We start from the raw sequence: 12,598 nt of genomic DNA on the forward strand, positions 1-12,598 counted from the left end.
AGTCAAGTGTCAACACTTAACGGAAGCTGTTCTACACGATCGGCGATCGACTAAGTAATTGTTGTTATTAGTTAATTGTTCTTACTTTACGACATTTTGTTTCATTCATGTCTCAGTAACAGCATGAACAACTTTTGGGCCTGACGATGGCAATTCTTCTCTGCTAAAGAAATTCTGGTTTACTTTCTTAATTGCGTTATTTGATTCGTGCATTGTTGTTTGCTTGCTTATTAGTTCAGCCGTTTTCAACTATACTCTGTACACTTGTTTTTTATTGCAATTGCCAAGAAATTCACCGAAAATCTGCTTTGGTAGTGTTACTGAGGATGGTAAAATTTAATTCAATATTATCATCATTAACAGCTTGGCCTACTGGGACAAAATTAGCTTGTCAAATTCGAAGTGGTACTTACCAAATTACCCATCAAAAATAATTCTACATGCCTCCAAAACTACAGAAAAAATACAAACTGTCTCATTTGAATTTGTATAGCTAATTAGCTTTACCTTGACTGTATACGCGAAATCTGTGTCGAGATTATCTTGTTAATCATTCTTTAATCTGCTGTAATTTCAAATACGAAATATGATCCGATTAGATGCGTTAATGAATTTTATTGATGTACAATTACAACAGCAGTAAGCCAGTGTATGCATGGTATGTAATTGGAAGCATAGTTTAATAAGTGCAATACTGTGCATGGTAAAGAGTGGAAACAAAATACAGTAGCAAGCAGCAACACATATGATTAAACCTACAACGATCAGAGTAAACATTTTTGAACTAAGCAGTCTAGTTTTAAAATACAGCGTCATTTTCTCCTTTCGAACCATTAGTAGTAAGGCAAACGTCATTCGCTATCGCTCGATTTCGCGTCGTCTTGCGCGAAAATAATAGTACTCCGAATGCTAAACACGAAACGGTCGTTCATTGAAGATAATGGACAGCTGTCATTTGTAACTTTTTAGACGTTTATGCCGAAACACATGATTATCACACAAAGCAAAGGTTAATTCACTGCAAATGCAAAACCTTGGTTAGTAATAGGTAATAACAAATTCAAAGTGGATTTTGTGACTTTGAAGATGAATCCGCTTTTGTAGACTCTAAAGATCCTAAAACATTTGTTTACTTTGAGTTATGTTTTATGTTACCTTTCGTTTTCAAAATTACTATTGACAATGAAACCTGTCATTTGCAAAGGCAGCAACATGGACTACAGTATAACAGCATTCAGCAAACATTCTCCAAAAGGAATGAAAAAATCAATCATAGGACCAATGACAAGTAAAGGGAGATTTCATACAATACAATACAACAGAGGGGACATTTAATGAATAAGTGTGCGATGATCTTACGCACAGCTGTTTAGTCTTATCTTAAGTTATTTTTAAAGTTTCAACAATGTCAATCTTTACCTTTATGAGGATGTCAAATCTTTGGAAGAGCTTCTGCGCTTCCTCCAGTAAATGATTAAGACGACGATAATGGCAATAAGCACAACACCGCCGATCACACCCAGAACAATTCCAACAATTCTTCCAGTATCTTTCAAAAAAAGGAAGAATATTTACAGGTGTTTGCGGATTCAAACAAAGAATATCGATTACTGCCATATTCACACTCAGGGTCACAACAGGTGTAAAAGAAATAAGCATAAAATTACATTGCCAGGTATATCGTACACTGAAAAATATTATTTCTATGTTATAACCTTGTTCGGCGCATCTGTCTCCAATAAATCCAGCAGGACATCTAAAAGTGGCAAAAAATAAAATGAAACTGTGGAAGCTACATGTTGTTCAAGTATAATACGACAAAAAATAGCTCAGAATACACCTATAGCAAAGTATGCTGGTAAACTTAACTATAATTTATTGCCCACTGTAACTTACACTAAATGTAACGTACATAATCATATATGAACAAAAACAGCACAAGTATACTAAATCCGTTAGACTGGCATTACGTATGACTTCTATATGACATATTCAAACAATTTAAACGTTTGGAGCGGTTTGTCGAAACATTGTTATATACCATTGTCATTAACATGTCAAAATTTTAGTAAAATATATTACGGGCAGAATAAAACGAAAACCTACGTGCACAGGGGATTTCCATCCAAGCCTACATTGCAGCTTCCACTATTCTGGCAGAACTCGCTACAGAGAGCTGCAACACAAAGGGTTATCGTCACTATCCAACCAGCATTGGCCCCTTTTTATGGCCACCACTGGCTAATTTCTTAACATAATCGTTAAAACTGATCTGTTTCGAAAAGCTAAAACTTAACTGACGTTGTTTCAAAAAGAAAATAAATAAATGAAAAGCATAAAGTCAAAAGAAAGATACAAATTAGCACTTACATACGCACGATCCAGCGACTAAATTATATCCTGAATTACACTGACACGTGTAAGAACCAACGCTATTTATGCATTGGCCGCCATCGCCGCAAATCGAAGTGTCCTGGCATTCGTCGATATCGTCGCATCTCATGACGCCATCACCGCTGTAACCGGGACTGCATGAGCACATGTCAGAATCGGTTTCGTTGCAGACTGCGTTGATTGCACAGGCACCGCAGGTCAAGGCTAATGACGAAACAATTGTTAACTGAATGTATAGTACTTGGTGAATCGGTTAAACGTCTTCATTTTTCTGGCTAATATTATATCCACTGCAAATATTACTTGTGCTGGGCCCATTTGCAAAGATCGGGTCACCCAAACTATCATTAAACTGCGCGATAAGTTGTTCACTTGTGAAAGGTCCGCGAATCTCGACCAATATTCTGCAAAATTATGCTTGATCATGAAATTTTCAGTGCGGTTCACAACAATGATGAGTCAGCTAATTGTACTATGGCGTTCAAGATACGCTCGATACTTTAACTTCTATAACAATGCAATAAGTTTTAACTTTACGCCGTGGCTTATTGCAATTGTAACTATGAGCAGCAATGCAAATTTACATTGCGATGACACTTCCTTCCACGAATCGTATAACTGTTGATTGGGTTCGACTAGCTCCGAATTTTATGTCCATTTGTGTCGTGACAATGTCTTGAAGGGCAATAAACATTGGTGATGAGGAGTTTGTGAGGTCTTGAGTGAATATGAATGATGGAAGCAGAGTAATCTGGCTGACGAAAATCTCTGAAATTCAAAAGCAGTTGGGTTTACAAAAGCTGTCTTATAAAAGTTCCTAACGAGGAACAAAAAGATTAAATCCTTACCAAATTCAAAACATAAAAAATTGCTCTAAAATAAATTCAATTTTGACGTAGAACTTGCCAAAGCAAACAGCTCCATCTCCGGTGGTACCAGCATTACACGCGCACATAAAACTTCCTTCTGTGTTGGTGCAAGTTGCATTGGGATGGCAAGTTGCAGTGTTGTCACATTCATTAACATCTGTGCACGTTAGAAGGGAAGAATTCAAATTATATCCAGGATTGCAAACGCATACAAACGATCCGTCGGTGTTGTTGCAAACGGCATTGGAATCGCATGGATCAGAAGTCGAACATTCATCAACATCATTGCAAGTTCTTCCATCGCCGGTGTAACCAGTACTACAATCACATGTGTAGTTCCCAATGGTGTTGTTGCACTCAGCATTTGTACTGCATTCATTCAATGACGTTGATAAGCATTCGTCAACATCGTCACAAGTTGTTCCATTTCCCGTAAAACCAGAGTTACAGGCGCAGCTGGAAGTAATTGCATTAATTATAATTAAAGCAGACCAGAGTTGGTGTTTGGATTTTAGATAGAGCTTCAAGCAGGACAGGTGCAAAATCTAGCCAAGATAAAAACTAAGATAAACACAAGATGGTGTCGATGAAAATATAATTGTGTTCTACATTATTTTACCATCAAAATAAGTTTTCAATCCGTTACCTAAAGTTTCCAATCGAATTGGTACAGGTTGCCTCAGCATGACAGTTATTAGTGTTTATCTCACATTCGTTAACATCAGCACAGAAAGTCCCATTTCCTTTAACACATACGAAAAAAGACCGTTCGTGTTACTGAAACCACCAACACGATACTTATACTACATATGCATAGATAAATATACACATTTATATGCTCATACAACAGGAGAAAGGCAAGCTACCTGTATAACCAGAATTACAATCACAAGTGAATGATCCTGGCATGTTTTCACAATTGGCATTGGTGTGGCAGCTGCTACTGTCAGCACACTCATTAATATCTTCACAGGATGTGCCTAAAATGTTTTATTTGTTCGTGATTTGTTTTTACGTCTCAGGGCAGACTCGTACGAAAGTAATTTTTAACTTGTGAATGTTTCAAAATTGCGTTATGTTCTGTCTTGAGATGGAAGTTGGGTCAGACATTTTCAGGTTCCGTTTCAATTTATCAACAATTACATCTTACAATTCCACAAAATTGTCACAGAAAACCACAAAAAAAGTTATTCGACTGTGGTTTGGAATATTAAGGGCTACTAAATACAAAAATCTACCGTTTCCTTGGAATCCCAGATTACATTCGCAAGTGAAACTTCCTGCAGTATCGTTGCAAGTTGCATCGTTATGGCATGGACTGGATAGACACTCGTTGGTATTGTTGCAGTACGTTCCATTGCCTCTTCACAATAATATAATTATCATGAATTGATTGTTTTTTTATCTGTTGCAGGGGTGTTATAACGTCACTTGGGCAGCGTGAGTATTGCTATGTTTGAGGTAAGGTTTTTAAATCTAAACTTTACTGGAAGCATTTTCATTCTATCCTCTTTAATCCAAATTTCAATGGTTCAGATTTAAGCATTGATTATAATTAGCTTTTTGAAGATAGTAAATAATATAGGTCACCGTAGGAATAATAAAACTGACTTACGTAAATCCATTGTTACAAGTGCAATTGAAGCCAGGAATTTGTTCTGTACATCCTGCATTTTCATGGCAGTTGTTCAGGCTTGAATTTTCACATTCCTTAATGTCTGTACAGACACTAAATCCATCGCCTGAATAGCCTTCGTTGCAAAGGCAGTTGAATGAACCAACGTTATTAGTGCATTGTGCGTTTGTATTGCAAGGTGACGTAGGTAAACATTCATCGCTGTCTAAACACGTTGTTCCGTTTCCAGTGAACCCCATGCGACAAACACATGAGAATGAACCAAAACTATTTGTACAATCTGCGTTTGGATCGCAAGAAGTATTTACGTTGCATTCATTGACGTCATCACAGGTATTACCTGAAAACAAAAGTTTAAAAATGTGGATACTTGCAAACGCCTGGGCAAACAAAATTAACAGAAATATTTTAACGTTAAAAGTAAGACAACAAGATTACTTGGTTTGTATATAATTGATTTATCATTTTTTATATATATTCTCTTTCAACTGCGAACAATAAGCTAAAAGTTGATATGAGCTGTTTTATTGTGCACAGGTTTACCTGTGGAATTGAGTTCTAATCCAGAATTGCATGTGCAGGTAAATTCACTCATCGATGAGGAGCAAGTTGAATTGATTGGGCAAGAAACACTCAAACATCTATTCAACTCTGCAAAGTAACTTCCCTTTTTAAGTCGGTTGTTCGTATCCGAAAATATTGAAATGCACGTAGGTTGTCTTACCAGTACTTGGCGGCGGTCCCGTGTCATTGAAATAAGTCGAGTTACTTGGTATGTTGGACGGGAAAGTGTCAATGACGTTCTGAGCAGTTGATCCCGCTCGGTTGGTCATAACCGTAAATCTGCATAATATTTGAATATTTCACTCGATATTTGAAAAACGATAATTTCAGGTCACTAAAGAAATATTATTTCCTCCAGGTCAATAAATTCCAAACTTTGAAGTTTTCATTATTTTGCGTGGGAGGAAGTAGCTTTACGCATTCTTACTGAACAGTAACGCTTCCTTCAAAAACACCGGTGATGTTGACCGATTGAAACCCGGGCAGAGAGGATAAAATGATCTCAAGTTCAGCAATTAAGCCATTAGTTAAGTTCATATATTCTTGAGAGGTTATGTCTCCAAAAGCAGGTACAAACACGATCGACGACTGTAGTATAACTTCAAACTCGAATACCAGCAAGGGAGCTAAAAGTGAAAATTGATAAAAATAAATAAATAACGTGTACTAACACCTATAGTCAGCATGTTTTCCTTTGCACTTATGAATCAAAAATACAACGAACATTTTCATTTCTCCATATTGCCAATTAAGCAAAATATGATTGAACAATATAGCACAAATCATCAACAACATACATTTATCATTCACTACCTGTTTACGTCTTACCTTCCACGTTGTTAACATAAGCTGCCGCGCTGGTTAGGCCATCTCCGTTGATTGAGACAACGCTGAAGTTGTAAGACACACCCAATGTGGCGTTTGCAAATGATATCGTTGTAGATGTTACGTTTTCCGCTATCAACATTTCACCACTTGGACCAATTCCCATGACTCTGTAAGACACTGCACCGAGCGATTGGGTAAAACGCAAAGAAATTCCATCCGCGCCTGTAGCATTGTATTCGATGCCAGTTGGAGGTAAAGTTCCTGTTAAAGCAAAATAAAGTCAACACATCAACAAACATCTGAAATCTCTGTCAAACTTTTTGCCAAGAGAAGAAACAAACACAACCATAAGACATCTGATTTATATCTCACTTGTGTACAAGGATAGCTGTTCACTTGCATTGCTTCTTGCTGTTTCATAAATTGCTGTGACCGTGAAAGTATACTGGACTCCACTAGTGAGATTGGTGATGGTTGGTGATATCATTGTTGTGTTCATTGATTGTGTCTCATTACCTACATGTTCGTTATACTGGTAAGTTAAATCTTTCTTAATTGGTTCCATTGCAACATTATTTACAGTAGATCGTCTGAGTAGAAAGGTTTTCGTGTAGATATAGCTGAATGTTTCCAATAGACACTTTGTTGTTGGTTTAAATGATTTTTTTGCCTACAGTATATCTCATTTTAAAATATTACCTGATGAGAAATATATAGCATAGCTGAATGCCGCTGGTGGTCCGATATAAGACAATGTTACACTGGTTTCTCCAACTGCAGTCTGGTTTATAGTAAAACCGCCTTCGATCACTGTAAAGACGTGAAATACTCATATATACTATACATATATACTAAACGTTGTGCCTTACGAACTTTAACTTCATAAGAAATTATAATGTGTTACATTGACTAAACCTAAGTTTTAAATTTCAGATCTTTTAAGAGTTTACCGGTAGCGGTGAAATAAGAAGCTGCAGATCCATTTCCAGCGTAGTTGTTGGCAACTACAGTTCCGGTAAAAGCTGTACCGGCAGGAAGATCAGTAAACGATGCTGTAGGCGAGTTGTTAGAGATAGTTTGCGTAAATCCGCTGTTATACAAAGTAATGAAATAGGAGCTGGCTCCTGTTACGGAATCCCAGATAAAATCTAAGCTTGACGTTGTTTGAGCATTTATACCGAGATTTTCGGGAGCGGCAGGCACTAGAAGACATAAAAAGTAAATGAGGCGACAGTAGAACATGAATATTTTCAGCATCGTTTAATATGACTCGTGTAGTTGAATCTATATTGTAGCTCCAAAGCACACGATACTGCCAAATGTTTTCTTACGAGTTATATAGGTAAGGGTGCCCTCTTCACTGCGCTTCGCCGAGAGCAAAGTGATTGAGAAGATGTATTCGGTACCCGAAGTCAAACCCAACACGAAAGAAGAGTTAATTGGTTCATCTATTACACTAGTCTCTTGAATTCCAGTTTCAAGCCCAGACCCATCAGCACGTTGAACTTGTAATTGGGAATACAGTACTCCGGCAGGTAGCGTCCAAGTTATGAATATCGACGAATTAGTGACCTCCACCAAGCTGACGGTCGGCCGTATGGGTCCTGTCAAACAAGATTATCTTAAGTTAAGCAGCACCAATAACAAATGACATTTGTTCGGTATTTGCACAGTAAGCATATACTTGTTTGAAGATCAGACGACGATGCAGTAGAAGTCGCTCCCAACTCGTTAAACGAAGTAACGGATACAACGTAAATTGTTTCGGGGCTTAGTCCAGTTATGTTGAAGTTGGTCACATCGCCAACTTGTTCCATGAAAACTACAGCAGTTGAGTTTTCCTTTCTATAAATAAAGAAACATCCGTTGCATTAGGTTGAGTTTCCTAAATTGAGATAATCTGATGAACAAGCCTTGAATTGATTACAGACAAAACAATCGTAAGTTGAAATACCTTTTAACCTATTACTGTTAATCTTTAGTCGTTTTGTGATTATTACATAAGGTTTAAAAATTAAAAAGTTAATTTTCAACAATAAAAGTGTTGCATGTCCGAGTACAGAAGAGTGCTTTACTTACTCAACTGCGACCAGCTTATAATCAACTGCACCTTCAGCTGGATTCCAACGAACGTACAAGCTATTTGAAGTGCTGGATATTTCGAGCGGTGCAGATGGATCGGCCGGTGCTAATAACAAGTATAATGTCAAGGCACTCGAGAGAAATTTCAAAAGTGTTAGGATCATCGTTAACCATACAACGAGTAAAGCATCAACAAATATGGCGGTTTACCCGTGACAAGGAATATGCAGGACTTGACACTTGACGCCACTTTGCTACTGTTGAGGGGGCTTGTCTGAGCAGCCACACATATTGTGTAGCTCATGCCTGGTCTTATTCCATCGGTAAAGGTCAGCTCAATTGAAGTTGAATTTCTATAGCAATAAACGTAGTTTATTATTGTGGCGTTTTCATCCATATAGTTCGATATGACAGAATTTTAATATAATATACTCAAACGTAAAGGCTGTGATAATTGTTAAGGTGTAAAGAAGTGACGTGAAAAGTCATTGATAGAGCTAAAATTCTTGTTTTAAGCCATAGATAACACCTACATAGTTCTGTTGTAAACTGGTGTCATTGTTTCGTTTGTGACTTCCACAGCAAATGTAGCTGCTCCAACAGGGGTATTCCAAACAACAAGAATGGTTGTTTGTGTGGTCGAGTTTGTTCGGAAAGTTGGGGCTAACGGGGCTGAAATAAGAAAAATGATAAAATGTATAATATTGAACTTTGCAATTTTTGTACAACTTAAAACAAGAGCTGTTGTCAAAGTACCTGTTATTTGTCGCACTTCAGAAGATTGATCGCTCTCTAGAATTCCGTTTAAGGCGACAACCCTGAAGTTGTATGTCGTAGCGTTTTGCAATCCGCTGATAGTTACGTTGGTGACATCAAGTGTTATATTCAGATACGTCATAGAGGTCTCTTCGGCGTAAAGTACTCGGTAACTGGTGGCAGTTGAAACTAGACTCCAGACAAGTGTCACTTCATCGGCGGTTACTGTTTGCACCATGAGGCCGGTTGGTTGGGCGGGAGCTGAAACACATAACATCAACGACTAATAAGTTAAAGCATTTGAGTAAAAACAACAAAAGAAGACGGTGACGTTATAGGAAAACGATGGTATAATAATGAAAATTACATAGTAAGCAGCATTTACGAAGGAAAGATAAGAATAGTGGGTTTTAGAAATTCAATTTTGGTACAACCAAGTTTAAAGTTTTACTGAATGTGAAAGTCAGAGATAATATACGTAGTGTTTATTTCAAAACTTCTCATGTTGTTTCTTGTATTGATATATCTATTCTAAATTGAAAGAAGGCTTAATTTTGTCCTCAAGGCATCGTGCAATCGGTTCACCCAGCATAATTCATGGGGGATTTTGACGATCCAATTGTGGCAGGACTGTACCGTTATTGCTTATATTGTTGGTATTTTTAATGTAATATTATTTTGTTCATTTACGTTTATTGACAGTGAAGACCAACTTCAAAATTATCGCAACAGTTTTGTCTCCATATCTGCCACTTCGTACAAAGCAGATGGTATATATAAAATTCTGTATTACAATGTATATGTACTACACATAATTGGAAAAAGCTACATTAAGTGACAGATTGGGGTTTTACTTCTAATGCAAAACATTCGAAATTTCCTAAGCTTCAGCAAAAAAAATTATATTGTGGAAAAAAATAGCAAACAGCGATTGCTAATAACTGCTATTGCAAAGTAGCCCATAATTTCAAGACCCAAATTTTTATCACCCCGATAAGTTTACCTGTGATTTGTTGAACAACTTCACTTTCTGATCCATTTCCAATTGGATAAGTTCCCTGAACGGTGATATTATGAACAATTCCTGGTGTAAGGCCAACAACTGTGAGTGAAGTGCTAGAAGCCATTGTCACAACTCTTGTCAAAGTGTCCAATGAGTCTACGTTGACCAAGTAATCAACTGCTCCATGAATGACGTCCCAGCTCACATTGAATTGATTTGGTTGAACGTTGGATATTAAAACGTTCACTGGGATGGCTTTGGCTGAAACAACATAATTTGTGCAACCGCAATCGTAATCATTTCCTAATCCTGATTTAGTATCGTGTTGAACATAAACGATAAATTATAGCTTAATTATCTTTTTCTTTTTCTTTCTTTTTCATACTTGTTGTAGTTGTAAAGGAGGCTTCACTCGAAGTAAAGTTTCCATACGATGTAGATAGAGTTGCTGTTGCTGTGATGATGTAAATGGTTCCCGAGGCAAGACCGGTAAAGCTTGCGGTAGGACTGCTCGATTCTCTTGATTCATTTAAGATGCCGATTGTGAAGGTGTAGGAGATGGCGCCAACAGCTGGGTTGGTTGAAATATTTAAACCGAAGTCCCCTGAAGTGAAGCTGTCGTTTTCAGGTGGATTGGGAACTGCGAAATAATGTTAATGTTAACACTCTATAATGCGTAAGGTTGAGAAATAAGCAGATTTTTTCTTTAGTCGCTAGAATGATGCCTTCGGCCGTAAGCTACACCATCGTAGTCGCTAATTGTCAAGTCGAATTCATAATTGTAAGCACAATTACTATTTAATCTTAAGAAATGTGATAAAAAGGATTTCATTAGCAGCTTACATCATGCAAAGATTCAAAGTGTATCAGGAACACAGAACATTCAACTATTAAAATAACGAAAGAGGTAGACAATTTCCGTGGTTCAATGAATTATCCAAAAATTTGTTTCAAACTTTCTCTTTTATGTACATTTCCTGCTAATAGCTAGCAAAATCTTTAGTCTCCAAGAACGTGTAGCAAACCATTCTATATACCAAAGTGTTGCTAATGTATGTAATGTAGCACTCAAATACAAAAATGTTGCTTTTGTAACTAATGTAGCTATACGAAATTATTGACATTGGCTACAATTGCATTATTAGTTACATTAGCTACATTTTGCTATATAGAATGGTCCAATTTATAGTGGGCCAATTTTTTCCAGCTCCAAGTGTTTTAAGGATGTTTTGTGTTCATATTGTTGTTGTCAACACTATTGTAGACTGGATGTCATTAAAATCTGGTAAAATATATTCTAAAATATGTAAAAGATATTCTTATAGTTTCTTTTAAGTAACTGTTTGTTTCGTTCGTAATTTACCGAGGCATCATAATCTGTGCATCGTATCAGTGCATTTTACCACTCCCCAAAGCATAAAACGTCGTCTACGACCCCCAAATCTACAGGACCTCGATCGACTGTTTATAGACGGCATATCATTGACTTTTGAACTACCATGTTATTTTATTAAATAGTCGTATGAAATTGACTTTTAACACTTAGTTATACTGTTTTATACTAAGAGCGTAAGTTCATATGCGCATTTTTACAAGATTTAAACAAGTGGATAATATTGTAACTTGGACGGTTGCAAAGAACATAGTGGTGAGTAGAAAGCCGGAAGATTTGCGCGAGTAAAATTTTTGGATGACAATGAAAGACACAACCAACAAATAAGATTTATTTAAGGTGAATGTGCCAGCATTTGACAACAACAAATTTAGAACAATACTAAAATATGTAATGTAACAACTTGTCATAAAAAATAATAATATCACCCAAACAGAACAACACTGTAATTAGTTTGTTTAAATGGATACCAGGGTCAGGGTATTATGACTGAAATATAAAATTATATCAAAATATTCATTTTATCTAATTGTTGTTATGTATGTATGGTATATTACCTGTGGTAAAGATCATTTCGTCTCCAAATTGACTTTCACTTCCAGATGAGTAAGTTCCCTTCACTCTGATGTTATAATTAGTTCCAGCAGCAAGACCAGAAATTGTGCAAACATTTGTTGCTAAGGCGACGCAAGTAAACATTTCTGTATGTTGAAAAATAAGAGAAAATTCTGTTGTTATTGGGTTCGTCATTTTATGAGAAAGGAACTTGAAGCAAATATATGCATCAGGTATTCCGTTTAATCCACAAGTAATTGTTCACTTATTAATTATAGGACACATTTTCACCCGCAATTACCTGTGCTGCTGGGATTGTCAGCCAAAATTGCTCGGACTGTGTAGTTGACAGGTCCGTTTACAGACGTAACGTTGACCTCAATGGAAGAGTTCGTATTTGAAACAAAGCCAGCGACCGCGGAGAATGGATTTGTGACTGATAAAATAAAACACACGAAAAATTAAAACACCTAAAAACAGATATAGCTTAAGATGTATTGTATAAACATAATTGCATA

At 36.7% G+C, this 12,598-nt stretch overlaps 1 protein-coding gene across 1 annotated transcript in view; it reads right to left on the bottom strand.

The window, feature by feature from the left end:
- Positions 1-600: 600 nt before the first annotated feature.
- LOC143448749 (uncharacterized) overlaps positions 601-12,598 on the bottom strand; it is a 51,481-nt gene continuing 39,483 nt past the window's right edge. Inside the window, exons 57-85 of the mRNA XM_076948603.1 lie at positions 12,382-12,516; positions 12,083-12,226; positions 10,518-10,772; positions 10,133-10,393; positions 9,130-9,390; positions 8,907-9,045; positions 8,584-8,726; positions 8,371-8,479; positions 7,976-8,136; positions 7,623-7,895; positions 7,242-7,493; positions 6,991-7,101; positions 6,664-6,807; positions 6,292-6,552; positions 5,891-6,089; positions 5,624-5,742; positions 5,443-5,550; positions 4,879-5,239; positions 4,502-4,626; positions 4,130-4,243; positions 3,910-4,006; positions 3,301-3,719; positions 2,979-3,162; positions 2,698-2,798; positions 2,371-2,598; positions 2,107-2,176; positions 1,716-1,756; positions 1,420-1,549; positions 601-1,116 (exon numbers count right to left, since the gene is read on the bottom strand). Of these exons, the coding sequence (XP_076804718.1) occupies positions 1,422-1,549; positions 1,716-1,756; positions 2,107-2,176; positions 2,371-2,598; positions 2,698-2,798; positions 2,979-3,162; positions 3,301-3,719; positions 3,910-4,006; positions 4,130-4,243; positions 4,502-4,626; positions 4,879-5,239; positions 5,443-5,550; positions 5,624-5,742; positions 5,891-6,089; positions 6,292-6,552; positions 6,664-6,807; positions 6,991-7,101; positions 7,242-7,493; positions 7,623-7,895; positions 7,976-8,136; positions 8,371-8,479; positions 8,584-8,726; positions 8,907-9,045; positions 9,130-9,390; positions 10,133-10,393; positions 10,518-10,772; positions 12,083-12,226; positions 12,382-12,516 (4,943 nt within the window). The 3' untranslated portion in view covers positions 601-1,116; positions 1,420-1,421. The remainder of the gene's footprint in view (positions 1,117-1,419; positions 1,550-1,715; positions 1,757-2,106; positions 2,177-2,370; positions 2,599-2,697; positions 2,799-2,978; positions 3,163-3,300; positions 3,720-3,909; positions 4,007-4,129; positions 4,244-4,501; positions 4,627-4,878; positions 5,240-5,442; positions 5,551-5,623; positions 5,743-5,890; positions 6,090-6,291; positions 6,553-6,663; positions 6,808-6,990; positions 7,102-7,241; positions 7,494-7,622; positions 7,896-7,975; positions 8,137-8,370; positions 8,480-8,583; positions 8,727-8,906; positions 9,046-9,129; positions 9,391-10,132; positions 10,394-10,517; positions 10,773-12,082; positions 12,227-12,381; positions 12,517-12,598) is intronic.

This window comes from Clavelina lepadiformis, chromosome 3 (genome assembly GCF_947623445.1).
Source record: "Clavelina lepadiformis chromosome 3, kaClaLepa1.1, whole genome shotgun sequence".
Lineage (NCBI taxonomy): Eukaryota > Metazoa > Chordata > Ascidiacea > Aplousobranchia > Clavelinidae > Clavelina > Clavelina lepadiformis.